This window comes from Equus asinus, chromosome 15 (assembly GCF_041296235.1).
Source record: "Equus asinus isolate D_3611 breed Donkey chromosome 15, EquAss-T2T_v2, whole genome shotgun sequence".
Lineage (NCBI taxonomy): Eukaryota > Metazoa > Chordata > Mammalia > Perissodactyla > Equidae > Equus > Equus asinus.
In genome coordinates this window covers 29,901,349-29,914,524 of record NC_091804.1, presented here as the reverse complement: position 1 = coordinate 29,914,524, position 13,176 = coordinate 29,901,349, and the positions used below count along the sequence as shown (strand labels likewise).

General features: G+C 38.7%; 1 protein-coding gene and 1 non-coding gene across 10 annotated transcripts in view; one reads left to right on the top strand and one right to left on the bottom strand.

Moving 5' to 3' along the window:
• The window catches only part of RALGAPB (Ral GTPase activating protein non-catalytic subunit beta), a 90,624-nt gene that overhangs the window by 6,421 nt on the left and 71,027 nt on the right, over positions 1-13,176 (bottom strand). For 7 of the 9 annotated variants that reach the window (XM_014847187.3, XM_014847188.3, XM_044748849.2 and 4 more), the window contains 6 exons: positions 12,126-12,284; positions 9,400-9,565; positions 6,372-6,494; positions 4,608-4,744; positions 1,615-1,723; positions 760-838 (listed from right to left, as the gene is read on the bottom strand). In XM_014847187.3, coding sequence (XP_014702673.1) covers positions 760-838; positions 1,615-1,723; positions 4,608-4,744; positions 6,372-6,494; positions 9,400-9,565; positions 12,126-12,284 — 773 coding nt within the window. The remainder of the gene's footprint in view (positions 1-759; positions 839-1,614; positions 1,724-4,607; positions 4,745-6,371; positions 6,495-9,399; positions 9,566-12,125; positions 12,285-13,176) is intronic. The other 2 variants (XM_070485926.1, XM_070485925.1) reach the window with 1 other exon arrangement.
• LOC123277497 (small nucleolar RNA U13) lies at positions 10,926-11,029 on the top strand. Its single transcript, XR_006514448.1, has one exon. It is a non-coding gene; the product is annotated as a small nucleolar RNA U13 (small nucleolar RNA).

Sequence of the window (13,176 nt, the reverse complement as noted above, 5' to 3'; positions counted from 1 at the left end):
CCCAGAAACTATAAAACCTATACAGATAAATTGTTACTATTCTTGGAATCATAATTTTTTAATCCTTTTTGTGCATGGGGAGCTAAAATAGAAATCTTAACATTACAATAAAGTTGGTACAGTCATGCACTACATAATGATGTTTCGGTCAACAAAAAACTGCATATACGATGGTGGTCCCATAAGATTAGTACTATATAGCCCCGGTGCGTAGTAGGCTATACCATCTAGGTTTGTGTAAATGCACTCTATGATGTTTGCACAATGACAAAATTGCCTAACAACGCATTTCTCAGAACGTAGCCCCATTGTTAAGTGATGAATGACCATATTACATTTTACTTAGAAACATTTTTCCATTAAATAGTTCATGTGATAAGGACATTTTAACTGCTATCTATCCAGAATGTTTTGGCCAATTTAATTCCATTATTTCTATCTACTGTTGCTACCCTATTATCAGTCTTCATTAATACTTAACTGCCTCCACTTCTTCATTTGTCTTTTTGCTGCAGATAAATGCAAAACAGTAATTAATTATGCCATTTACAAATCCTTGCTAATTTATCACCTTGTACATTTATCTACAACTTCCTAATTTGATTCTTTTTCAATAATTATGTTTATTTCTTATTGCCTTCATCCCTTTTGTTTCATTAAAAGTCTTTATTTCTTGATTAAACCGCAATCAACATCTAAAAAATAGGCTTCTCTATGCTTAAAGACATGCTGATAAACTTTGAGCAAATAACAGTGTACCTCAGAGACGTGCTACTATTTGCAGTAGTTTCCACACCCGTACTGATTTCTGTCATCAGGTCTGACAGGGGAAAATTTTCTGGAAGAAAATAATAGCATTATAGTTAATATCTCCCTCTTATTTCCTAAATAAATAATAGGAAATCTAATTTCCTAATCTCTTTACAAGTAGGCAACAAATATATGGACTGTGCCATCCTAAAATATATAATCCTGACTATTGCTCATAAATAAAAAAGAATGCTCCCTCCTTTATTACAGTTCATCTAAAGCAGAGAGGTTTGAGAGAAGATGACCTGAAGTCTTTGAGGGCTTTGGAGGGGCTGGAAGGCAACTATAACACTTTCCCCCAGACTCTGAGCTGCAGGAGACCGTAGGTTAAATATGCATTTCTAATGCTCTGATACTGCTTACATAAAACTCACGAGAAACTTATTCATAGCAGAATTTCTGTTAATCTCTACACTAAAACTAGACACAGCAGGGTTCGTGGAAAGGGGGTGAGGGAAGCGCTCCCCCTTCCCCTTTCCAGAGGTCGCAGGGTGACTGGGAGCTACGTGCAGTGGCAACAAACCACTGTCATACCAAGAAGAGCTAAAGACTTCGTACCCACCAGTCTCATCAGATCTTCAGGACTCTGAAATGAGTGTCACGAATGTCTCCATTTAACAGATAAGTAGTCCAAGGCTTAAAGAAATTAAATGAGTAGTGGAACTGGGATTCAAACCCAGGCTTGCTCAACTCCAAACCCAGTTCTTGGCCCACCACACCATGCCTATGCTGCTGCTTAGACATTCAGCAAGTCACTGTCATTCTATGCTAATTTTATTTATGGACAAAGTCCTTATACAGTACCTATATCATCATAGCGTTCCACCCAAACTACAGAAACTCTTGTCTCAGGTCCAAGGGGAGGCACAGGGCGACCCTGAGGCAACTTCTTCATTCTGGAACTGGGACTGAGCTATATGAGGCAGAGAAAAGCAGAAGAGGGGGGAGAAAAAATAACTGGCTTAATAAAACTAAAACCATACATTCATCAAGCTGCCCAGTGACAGTATCAGGTCATGGGCAATCATTTCAGAAAAAAAGTGTGAAATACATTTGCAAAAAAGCTCTTCTTCAGCTCCTCTGTTTATCAAGTCTCAACCTAGATCAAGGAAATGAAGGCCTAAAATCCTCAAAGGAAAAAAAGGTAAGAAATACTAAACACTTATGTGACACTAATAAAAATTAAATTTGTGTGCTATGTCTTAGTGAGAGCTTAAAAGGCTCTGAGTCTACCTCTATGGCCAGAAAGCAGTAAGCTTTCCCCCTCACAGCAACATCCCTGATTTGCCTGGGGATTCTAATTTCTTAAATGTTCCATTAGAAAGTTATTCCTAGTTCTCAGACCAAGTATTTCCTACTACAACCTAGACCCCCCGAATTCCTTTTTCTTGTCAGCAGAAAGAAAAAAAGAGTTGCTTAGGTCTTTGCTGTCAGGCACAGTTTGCTTCTGGCTTCCCTGCCCACCCAATCAGCTTTAGGTTTCTTTGAGAGGCTAGCAGGACTATGTGGCTCCCCATTAGCAAACTGGCACTCTGAGCTTCATCATTTTTAGGGCATGCAGCATAGCTGAGTTTATGCTAAAGCCCTACACAAAGCTATGTGTACAGAAGGGAGAATCCCATCCTTGAATTTTAAAAATAAAACTGCTTTATTAGCAGAGAAATATACATATCTTTACCGGATGACAAGAGACCATGGCAACTCCCCTGGATTCTTGTTTCTATTCTGGTATTCACAAAAAACAACTGTGACCAAGAGACTTTGCCCAAACTAGTTACAGACATCCAGCCACACTCATGGACTATTTTCTTAGCATCATGGCTCCTAATCAGCTTTGAATCTCTGACTTCCTCCATCTCTGTCTTCCAGCCCTAGATTTAAAGGGCTCCTGTGACTAGGTCAGGCCTACCTGGGTATTTTTCCTCTTGATTAACTGAAAGTAACCTTAGTTACATCAACAAAACCCCCTTGCCATATAAGGTAACATAATCACAGGATATATCATCATATTCACAGGTTCCACCCACATGCAAGGGGAGGACATTATACAAGGGCAAGAGTCATTGGGGGTCATCTTAGAATTCCACCTAACACATTGATCTTCTTCCCTGAAACCTTGCTCAATAGATCTGGTAGATTTTTAAAAATAGATTCCTCAGTATTTTCTACATACATGATCATGCCATCAGCAACCACACAGAGTTTTATTTCTTCCTTTCCAATCTTTATGCATTTTACTTCTCTTTCTTGTCTAACAAGACAGAAATATCCCAGTACAGGACCTCCACTACCACGTTGAACAGAAGTGGTGAGAGGAGACATCCTTGCCTCGTCCTCCATTCAGGGGGAAAACTTCAAGAATAATGTGTAAGGTATCAGTATAATGTGAGCTGTGGGTTGTTGGTAGAGCTGTTTCAGGTTGAGGAAGTTCCCTTCTATTTATGGCGTGCTGAAAGTTTTCCTCATGAATGAGTGTTAAGTTTTTGTCAACTGCTTTTTCTGCATCTATTAAGATAGTGATTTTTCTTTTTTTAGTTTGTTAGTAGTCTGCAATAAAAACATGATGCTTTAAGAGTTGTCACTCTTTGGATTTTAAGGCTGCTGGCATTCAGAAGATGAGTACAAGGGCAGCCAGTCACCGACTATGGATCTGACTCAAGTCCTGCATTACTGCCAACACTGACTCGTTCATCTCCTAACCATATTCTGTGAAACCTTTGTAAGCAACTCTGATTTTCAAAATCACTCTACTTCAGAGAGTCTTATACAACTTAACTATTTTCTCCTAAATCAATTTTAAAGGTGAAAATCTCTCCCATACTAACCATATACCTATGTTAAAAATAATTTTCACTATAGAAGGCGCCAAATTAAAATCTTGTAAAACGGAAGAATGGCTTCGGTCAAGTTTATACTTTTTTTTTTTTTTTTTTGTTCTAAATCAATCTTCTTATACTTATGAACTGATCCTGTACTCTTCCTATCACTACTTGACCACTTTCCAGTAAGGATTTAGAGATAACACGAGGGAAAAACACAGATAAAGGCACAATATCCACTGATATAGTAAGAAAAAAGTATAAAAGCAAAATGCTCTCAGGGGCTGGCCCCGTGGCCAAGTGGTTAAGTTCGCACACTCCGCTGCAGGCGGCCCAGTGTTTCTTTGGTTCGAATCCTGGGCGCGGACATGGCACTGCTCATCAGACCATGCTGAGGCAGCGTCCCACATGCCACAACTAGAAGAACCCACAACGAAGAATATGCAACTACGTACGGGGGGCTTTGGGGAGAAAAAGGAAAAAATAAAATCTTTAAAAAAAAAAAAAAAAAGCAAAATGCTCTCTTCTTATAATAGCCACTGTGTGCCTCACTCAGCATGTTTATTCAGACACTGGGCTATTCTCCCAAATGCTACCATTTATATATAGTCATACTTGTTTAAGTTGAATGTTGCATGATTAAACATGTGAAGTGTATAGCACTGCTGTACCTTTAGTGGATTATTTCAGGGACCAAATAAAAACCTAGGCCTGAGAAGGAATGGGTGAAAGAACCCAGCATGGTACCAGAATGGCTAAGTCAAGGAAAACAACAAAGGCTGTCTTAGAATGAACTATTTGTTGAAAGCTGAAAAAGAGAAATTCTGAGAATTTGATTGAAAAAATAAAAAAGATACTAATGAATCAGTACTGCTATAATAACACTCTGGGTTAAACTTAAAAGCTTTTCAGGTACGATTCTATAATTACCCCCATTTCACTACAAATTTTTGGAGATACATCAGCAAAGCGACTTACCCTTTGTGAGGAATTAAGATTGTCTGTGTGATTAGGGAAAAGCTCAAGTGTCAGGGACGGTTGTTTCAGAATTCCTGGCATAAGATCCATGTTTGAATCACTATCTTGGTCCGAGATGTTACTTTCCAGTGAATCATCTAGGGGGTAAAGAAAATAAATAATTGTAATACCTACTACTTCTTTGGAGCAAAAGTGTTAAAACCAGTTATATTAATAGTTTAACCTAAGTCACTTAAGCGAAACATCGCTTCTAGATTAAGGTTTGGCAAACTTTTTCTGTAAAGGATCAGGTAATAAATATTTTAGGCTTTGCTGGACATACAGGTCTCCATTGTATATTCTTCATATTTTATTTACAACCTTTACAAATGTAAAGCCTGTTCCTAGTGTTCTGAATCTAATCTGTATGCTGTGGTATGCCGGCTCCTGCTTTACAGGATAACTGAGGTAAGAGTAGAAAATATTTGACTTTTTAGATGTAGAATATAATAAAAGCCATCTGCTATTCTCTGAATTACTTTGATTATATATTCAATCATGCAGCACAGTGCCAAGTAGCACTGGGGCACCCCAAAGCTACAGAGGACCTTGTCTCTGTGATTAAGGTGTGATCTAGTTGGAGACAAGCACACAGAGATTTATAAAAAACAAAAACAAAGACAGACAAATCTCAAGAAACAGGAGGAGGCTGAGCAGGAGCAGGAGCACAGTTGGTAGGGAGGCTGTGTCATGACAGGAGGTAAAGACCTAACTGTGGGAACTACAGTGCAAGGACAAGGATCTAGCTCTGGGAGGACTGCGTTGGTGCAAACAGGATGGGCCAGAGACACTAGGCAGGGACTCAGTCCATGGAGGACAGACAGAGCCTGGTTCCCGGAATTAGGGTGGCAGATTACAGCTTTCACATAAAGGCAAACAGCTGCTAAGATACTGACCTAGACCATGGAAGGTCACTCCTGCCGGAACACAACTGGCCCCAGAGTATGAGATAGGGAGGGCCAAGAGTGAAAAATCAAGAGTCCAAGTACACAGGTTAGGAGGCTGCCAAGGTAGGGCACACAAAAAGTCATTAGCCTAAAGATGAGACTGTGAAAGTGTGACGTGTAGCACCCCATCCTACACATGGTCTCAGTGAAGAAGGAGGTGAAGTTTTCCACCTACCACCTGGTCAGGCACAAAGAAACAGGCTTAATTTGCAAGAAGCAAAGGTTCTAGGCAAAATAAGACTATGAGTTTAGACTGAGAAATAATAATCACTCCTGATCCTTAAGAAGAACAGGCTTGATCACTGTCTTTTCTAGGCTGCTGAAGTTTCTCCCACTTGATGTTAGAAAACCAGCCAGGTGCCAGCATGAGAGCCTTCCAACTGCAGGATTCTCTGAGGTTCCATACAAAGGCTCTCACACGAAAACAGGGAAATAGGTGGGCACTCACTCAGAATTAAAGAAAAAAATGAATCAAGTGGAAAACAAGGCTTCTACATATTGATTAAATAATTAAAGAAACACGAAAAATGAGTTGAAGTGGGTCTCCTTCATTATTTAAAAATTATCAGAGGGTCAGTCTGCTTGTCTTTAACTACTTTCCTTAAGAAAGTTAAGAGAAGCTAACATCCTGTACCTTTGCATAGTCTAAAGCTATCATGTCTCAGAAGCCGAGGAATGCCTTGGATGACTTCAGAACCTCTCCAATGCAATAACACTGTACAAACTGGTGAATACAAAAATAGATCCTAAAACAGCACCATACAAAAAATGCTCTTACTTAAGGACTCCACAGGAGAAGGAACCACAAAAGCTATTTCCGTAAGGGCATCAGCATAATACAGCACTTTCTTCTGTCCATTGAAAATGCTAGCCCCAACATCTTCAGAGGAAATCACTTCATCTGGAAATAAGAAACACTACATTATTGCTCCAAAAAGTGGGAAAAAACCAATATCATCCTGCTCGTGAAATTTTAACTAGTTAATAAAGTGATTAATAAGAAGGTATGTTTTCAACAAGAACCGATTAGTGTGTAAGAATAAACTATAAATGTTCATTAAATGTCTTTACACTACTTTAAATCATAAAATCTTAATTTCATAGTTTCTGAAATTACTCTAAATCAGACTACTTCTGATTAGCAGGGCCTTTAGCTCATCTGTATGAAGGGACAGTCTTTTTGGACGAGGTAATAATGAAAAGAAAGAAGACCACCACAGTCCCTCTGAAGGGGTGGAGGCAGGTGTCTGTGTGTGTGCTCCTGCTTTTATGGCATTCCTGTCCCTGGTCTCTCTCTACTGCTCCTCTGCTCTGTTTCTGCTCCATTTTCCCCAATGATCAGTGATATAATATTAAAATGTACAGGCAGTTTTAGTAATAGTATCTGCTCTAAGCCAGCAAAACTGAATTAATAAAAGTAACATTCCTGAGAGCTAGTATAGTTCTCAATTAAAATGAACACAGGGGCCTGCAGTAGTTAAGTTCGCACATTCCACTTCAGTGGCCCGGGGTTTGCTGGTTTGGATTCCGGGTGCGGACACGGCACTGCTTGGCTTCAAGCCACGGTGTGGGAGGCATCCCACATATAAGGTAGAGGAAGATGGGCATGGATGTTAGCTCAGGGCCACTCTTCCTCAGCAAAAAGAGGGGGATTGGCAGTAGTTAGCTCAGGGGTAATCTTGCTCAATAAATAAATAAATAAATAAAATGAACACAACGTCTTACCAGTAATACATTAAAGACCAACAACCTGACAAAAAATTTGGGGAAGGGAAATTAACAAGTAGTTCTCAAGAAAGAAAGAAAAATACGAAAAGATGCTGAAACTCAATCACAACTAAAAAACAGGAAATTTCTCATTTAACAGATTGGAAGATACCTAACATACATGGCAAACAGGAAGTTTAGAGCAGAGGTTAGTAAACTTTTTCTGTAAAGGATCAGACAGTAAACAAGGCTTTGCCGACCATATGGTCTCTGCCATGACTACTCAAGTCTGCCATTGTAGCAGGAAAGCAGTCATAGACAATACATAAATAAGTTTGGCTGAATTCCAATAAAACTTTATTTCCAAAAACAGACACGGGCTGTAGTTTGCTGACTCCTAGTTTAGAGGCTGGGAAGGCACTTTGCATCTACTGTAGTAGACACTGTGGTTACTGCCTCAACACCCACCTCACCCTCCCCTCCTCTGAAGCAGGCCTGAACTGTGGGTGGGACTGACCCTTCATACCAGCTCTACCTTTCCTATATCTATAGGGTCATTCCATCTCTCTTGCCATAGCAACAGGTTCAGGGTGGTCCAGTCACTGCATGTCTCAGGATCTGGGGAGTAGGGAGGTTCTGAGACCCAGCTAATCTCTTCTCTTCAGGCTAGTGTGGTACACCAAATGCAATGCCTGGAAATGCCTTTTTCCTACTGTGAGAGAAGCCAGGCTGGGGACAGAGTCAACACATGGAGAGCAGAGGTGAAGGAAAATTACAGAGAAATAGAATAGGAATGCCGATCAAATGACAACAAAAATGTACACTAATCTCTGGAATTTTCAGTTACGTAAAGCAATAAATGACCCTTAAAATCTAAACCAGTTTGGGTCAGGTTTTGTTACTTGCAACAATAAGCATCCAACTTACATTTTTATCAAACTGAAAAATGTTTATGTCCTTTATCAATTCTACTTATGGAAATTTAGTCTACAAATATACTCAAGCACATATTAAAAGATATGTGGAAATTAAAATTAGAGTATATCCCCAATACTTTGCTTCAGCCTTAGCTGAAATAAGAAAAATCTACATGCCACAAGTCACAATGGTATTTAATGGGAAACCTTGAGAGAGTATAATCGTGTTGACGGAGGAACTCTGATAATTCAAAGCACTGGACACAAGCATTACCTACTTCAGAGAGACAAGATTAACCTTCTGGTGACTTCAGGAGCCCTCAGAACAAAGAACATAAGCCAGGTGGGGCAAAGTTCGCAAGTTTAAATTTATAATTGCTGTGGTACTTGTTACCCTGACTATAGTTCCTTAGGAGGGTTTGTAGAGATGGGCATGAATCTGTCAGAGATGGTCAGCTGTTTACTACAAAGGTTTTTATATAATATCCCAAGAATGTAACCTTTAATGATAGCCACAAAGTCTATAAAACATGCCTCTTAATAGAAAACTACATTTATTAGACAAAGTACACTTCTGAGTAAACTGTATTGTTAGTTATAGATAGCCTAAAATTATTATAATTTTTTTTTTTTTTTTTTGAAGATTAGCCCTGAGCTAACTACCGCCAGTCCTCCTCTTTTTGCTGAGGAAGCCTGGCCCTGAACTAACATCCATGCCCATCTTCCTCTACTTTATATGTGGGACGCCTACCACAGCATGGTGTGCCAAGCGGTGCCATGTCCGCACCAGGGAATCGAACCGGTGAACCCCGGGCCGCCGAGAAGCAGAACATGCGAATGTAACTGCTGAGCCACCGCGCCAGCCCTATTATAATATTGTTATAGCAAATGGAATTTGTTTACTCACACTATAAAAAAGGAACTTATTAGCCTTCTGATAATTAAGCCATTAATTTTGTATTAATTAACTCTATCATTATATACATACACACAGAAAATGTCTGGAAGAACATGCAAACTATTATTAAGTGACTTCCTATGAGGTCCAGGATTAGGAGAAGGAGGATTCTCAGTTATACACCTGTTGCTTTGTTTTTTTAATAAGCCTACAAACTCATAATAAAGGGGAAAAAATCAAGAGTAACAAAACAAGAAAAAACAAATGACCGTTACGAGTTTTACCTTGTTCGGGTCCTTCAGCATCATCACAAGTGTTAATAGACCAACTAGTAGAAACGTGCCCAGTCCAACCAGGGTGTTTGCCCACATCTACTGACCAGCCAAGAGAGAGCAAAAATTCTAGGAAATGTGGCTGAACATTTCTGGAAGACTCCACATTCTTTAGAATCTGAAATACATACCAATCATCAACTATAATGAAGGCAACAAAAGAGCATATCAAAATAAATCTTCATAAAAAGTGGTTAGCTTTGATGTGTCTGACAAATCGAGTCCAAGCTCAGAATAAACTTGTGACTATATCACTATTGTTAAAAATGCATGCTTTTGAGTTAAACAGATTTGGGTTCAAATGCTGGCTGGGCCTTGGGCAAGTTTCTTAACCCCACTGTTTCAGTTTCTTCACCTAGAAAGTCTGGATAATAATGATGGTTGTAAAGATTAAGTAAGACAATGCAAGTAAAGCCCTTATCTCCCTCCCTAGCAAACAATTATTGAACCAGACAGGTTTATAAAAAGTAAACAAAAACCCTATGCCCCCACCTTCAGAGTTTACTGTCTGATTAGTGAGAAACATTACATAGGTATGTGATTATTTAATTACAAATCTTGACAAAAGTTATCAAAAGCACAAATCTATTAAAAATTCAATAAAGATTAGGTATAATTAATAAATGAGCATGAAAACATCCTTCTCTTAGTCCAAAGAAGAGAATGTAGTCATTCCAGGAAAAAATGAAGTGACTAGAAGGTTCTCTCCTCTTCACTAAGTACCAAACTTAACACCTGGGCTTTTTACTGGCCTCAGAAAGAAAAGTCCCTTCTTCTAAAACAGTGGTTCCAATGGAGCTGATTTTGCCCTCCAGGGGACATCTGGCAATGTCTGGAGACATTTTTGTTATCACAACTGGTGGGGTGCTACTGGGTATCTCGTGAGGAGAAGCCAAAGATGCTACTAAATGTCTTACTTACAGGACAGCTCCCAAAATAATTATCTGTCCCCAAATAGTGATAGTGCTGCTGTTGAAAACTCTATGCTAAAGGAAGGAAAACGAGAAATCCTGTACAAATTAAAAATGAAAGGGGGAGAGAAGTGTATCAAAACCACTTAAAGAATTTCTTAAACGTAAGATTCTCTTAGCCCACTCCAGACCTCCTACATCAGAATCAGCAGAGGCAGGATCCTGGAATTACTATTCTTAAAAGCTCCCCCAAACGACTGTGATACAGCCAGTCCACAGATCACTGATACGGTTCACGCAAGGCTAATCTACATCAAGACCATCCGAAGGCCTGATAAAGTCAAAATATGGGGTGTTAAGTTATTACTTCTCAATCCACTGTGCATCACTGCCAGGCTATCATCTCTTAAACACGTTCTCTCTTGTCTTTAGAAGTGTACTGTTTAGTTCACCCATATCCCTTCATATTCTTATAAGTGCCAGGAAACTGATTTGACAGCCAGCTCCAGTTTTCTTCAAATTAAAATTTTTATTCAGAAGTAAAACTTTTAAATAAACAATTTATCGATCTTTTTGTAGTTCTTAAGTGTGATGATTGGGTGTTCTTGCTGTTGTGTGAGATGTGCCTCCCACAAACCTTGTTACAATGTCAGCACATTACCCGTCTGACGTAAAAAAATAAAATAAAAAATAAAAAACTTCTGAAAATTTAGTCGAGATGCAATAAGTGAGTCAAAATCAACTTGCAAGCCACCGGCTGGCAGCTAGAAATGAATCTAAGATCTAGTTCACCACTATAATCCTGGCACCTAACTGATAGCACACACTTACTAAATATTTATTGATTCAATAACATGAAATGAGAAGAACTTTCTTATAAATCAATCTCCTTTTCTAGCAGCTCACCAATAACTGGAAACAGCACTATAAACAAACATTTTGTGACTCTGGAAATTTCTTAAGCTCTGCTCAATTTGATTACCTAATGGTCTTACAATGATTACAGTAAAATTCCAAGATCATATAGTCACAGTGCCCTATGCATCTGAACACTGTACTTTACAGATCTTCCTTTGGCCCTTTCCTAGTGACAGTTGGTAACTACCTGCCCCACTCCATGTTTCAACTATCGATTTCCAACACACACTTCAAATCCCTTGCCTTTTGCTCTCAACTTCCCATTCTCACCCATCCTGTATTTTTCTTCATCCTTCTCCTAGTCTCTTTATGAAACACATCCAGCTGTGTTTTACTTAGTCTTCTGTTTTTATCTTTTACTTAATTTCAGGTGTTATTTTCCCCCACTGCACACTATGCATGCCTCAACTGAGATTATTTGTCCATGAAATTAGCTCAAAGGGGAGCTTCTGACAAGACGACTGTTATTCCCCTCCATATCCTGGCACACTGAGCCACAGGGAAGATGTTCAGTAAATATGTTGCTGTTGTTTTACTCTTTCTAAGCAATCAGGCCTAGCTTTACCTTCTTGTGGTTAACCTTCCGTATTTTCACTTCTTTTCTCTTATAATCTGAATTCCTTAAGGGGAAAAAAGACATGCTATAGCTCTTCTCTAAATCACATTCATGGAGAGTCAAAACACTCAGGACTCTTGGCATCATAGTTTTCATTAACTCAGTTTCAGAACTTGTTCACAAGTCTTTAAGCATCAAGTACAACTCATCTCCTACTATGGATAAGCACAAGCCATGTACAATTTTTCGTATTTATTGCATAAAAAATTATCCCCTCAATCTGGAAATCTTACCTCCTGGTTTGTTTTCTGACCCGGTTTCATATAGAAAACAAAAACTGTGTCAAAGGGACGACATGGCAAGAGGTCCAGATATCCAATGTCATCAAAAAATCCAGGTATTGTAGAGTCAAGTGCAATAAGGTGAGGAGGTAGACGACTATTTGCAGGTTCCTACCACCACAGAAAGAAAGAAAGAATTATCATCTCTTTTCACTATTCTAATTATAAAAGCATGACTTGCTCACAGTTTAATAGGTAAAAAAATTATAAAGTGGCAGGAATAAGCACAACCATAAGCCTAAAGAAACTATTTAATATTCTTGTGTACTTCCTTCAAGTTCTTTTGTCTTTTTTTGTTAAAGACAACTGAGTATTATTCATATAATTTCGGATCCTATTTTCTCTACATCATACCACCTTCTAGCAATTTTTTTAATGCATTTTTTTCTCATTCATTACTGGTTGGAATGCAAAATGGTAAGCCACTTTGTAAGATAGTTTGGCTGTTTCTTGCAAAGCTAAACATAGTCTTACCACACAAACTAGTCATCACACACCTTGGTGTTTAGCCAAATGAATTAAAAACTTATGTCTAACAAAAACCTGCACATAAATGTTTATAGCAACTTTATTTATAATTGCCAAAACTTGGAAGCAATCAAGATGTCTTTCTCTAAATGAATGGATAAATAAACTAATACATCCATACAATGGAATATTATTTAGCAATAAAAAGAAATGAGCTATCAAGTCACAAAAACACACAGAGGAACCTTAACTGCATACTGCTAAGTGAAAGAAGCCAATCTGAAAAGGCTATGTATGATTCTAACTATAAAACATTCTGAAAAAGGCAAAACTGTGGAGCCAGTAAAAAGGTCAGTGGTTGCCAGTGGTTGGGGGAGGCAGAGAAGGAGGGGTGCATGGGCAGAGTACAGCAGCAGTGAAACTAATTCTGTACAATACTGTAATGGTGGACACATGTTATCATACATTTGTCAACACCCACAGAACTGTACAAGACAGAGTAAACTCTAACGTAAACTATGGACTTCAATTAACA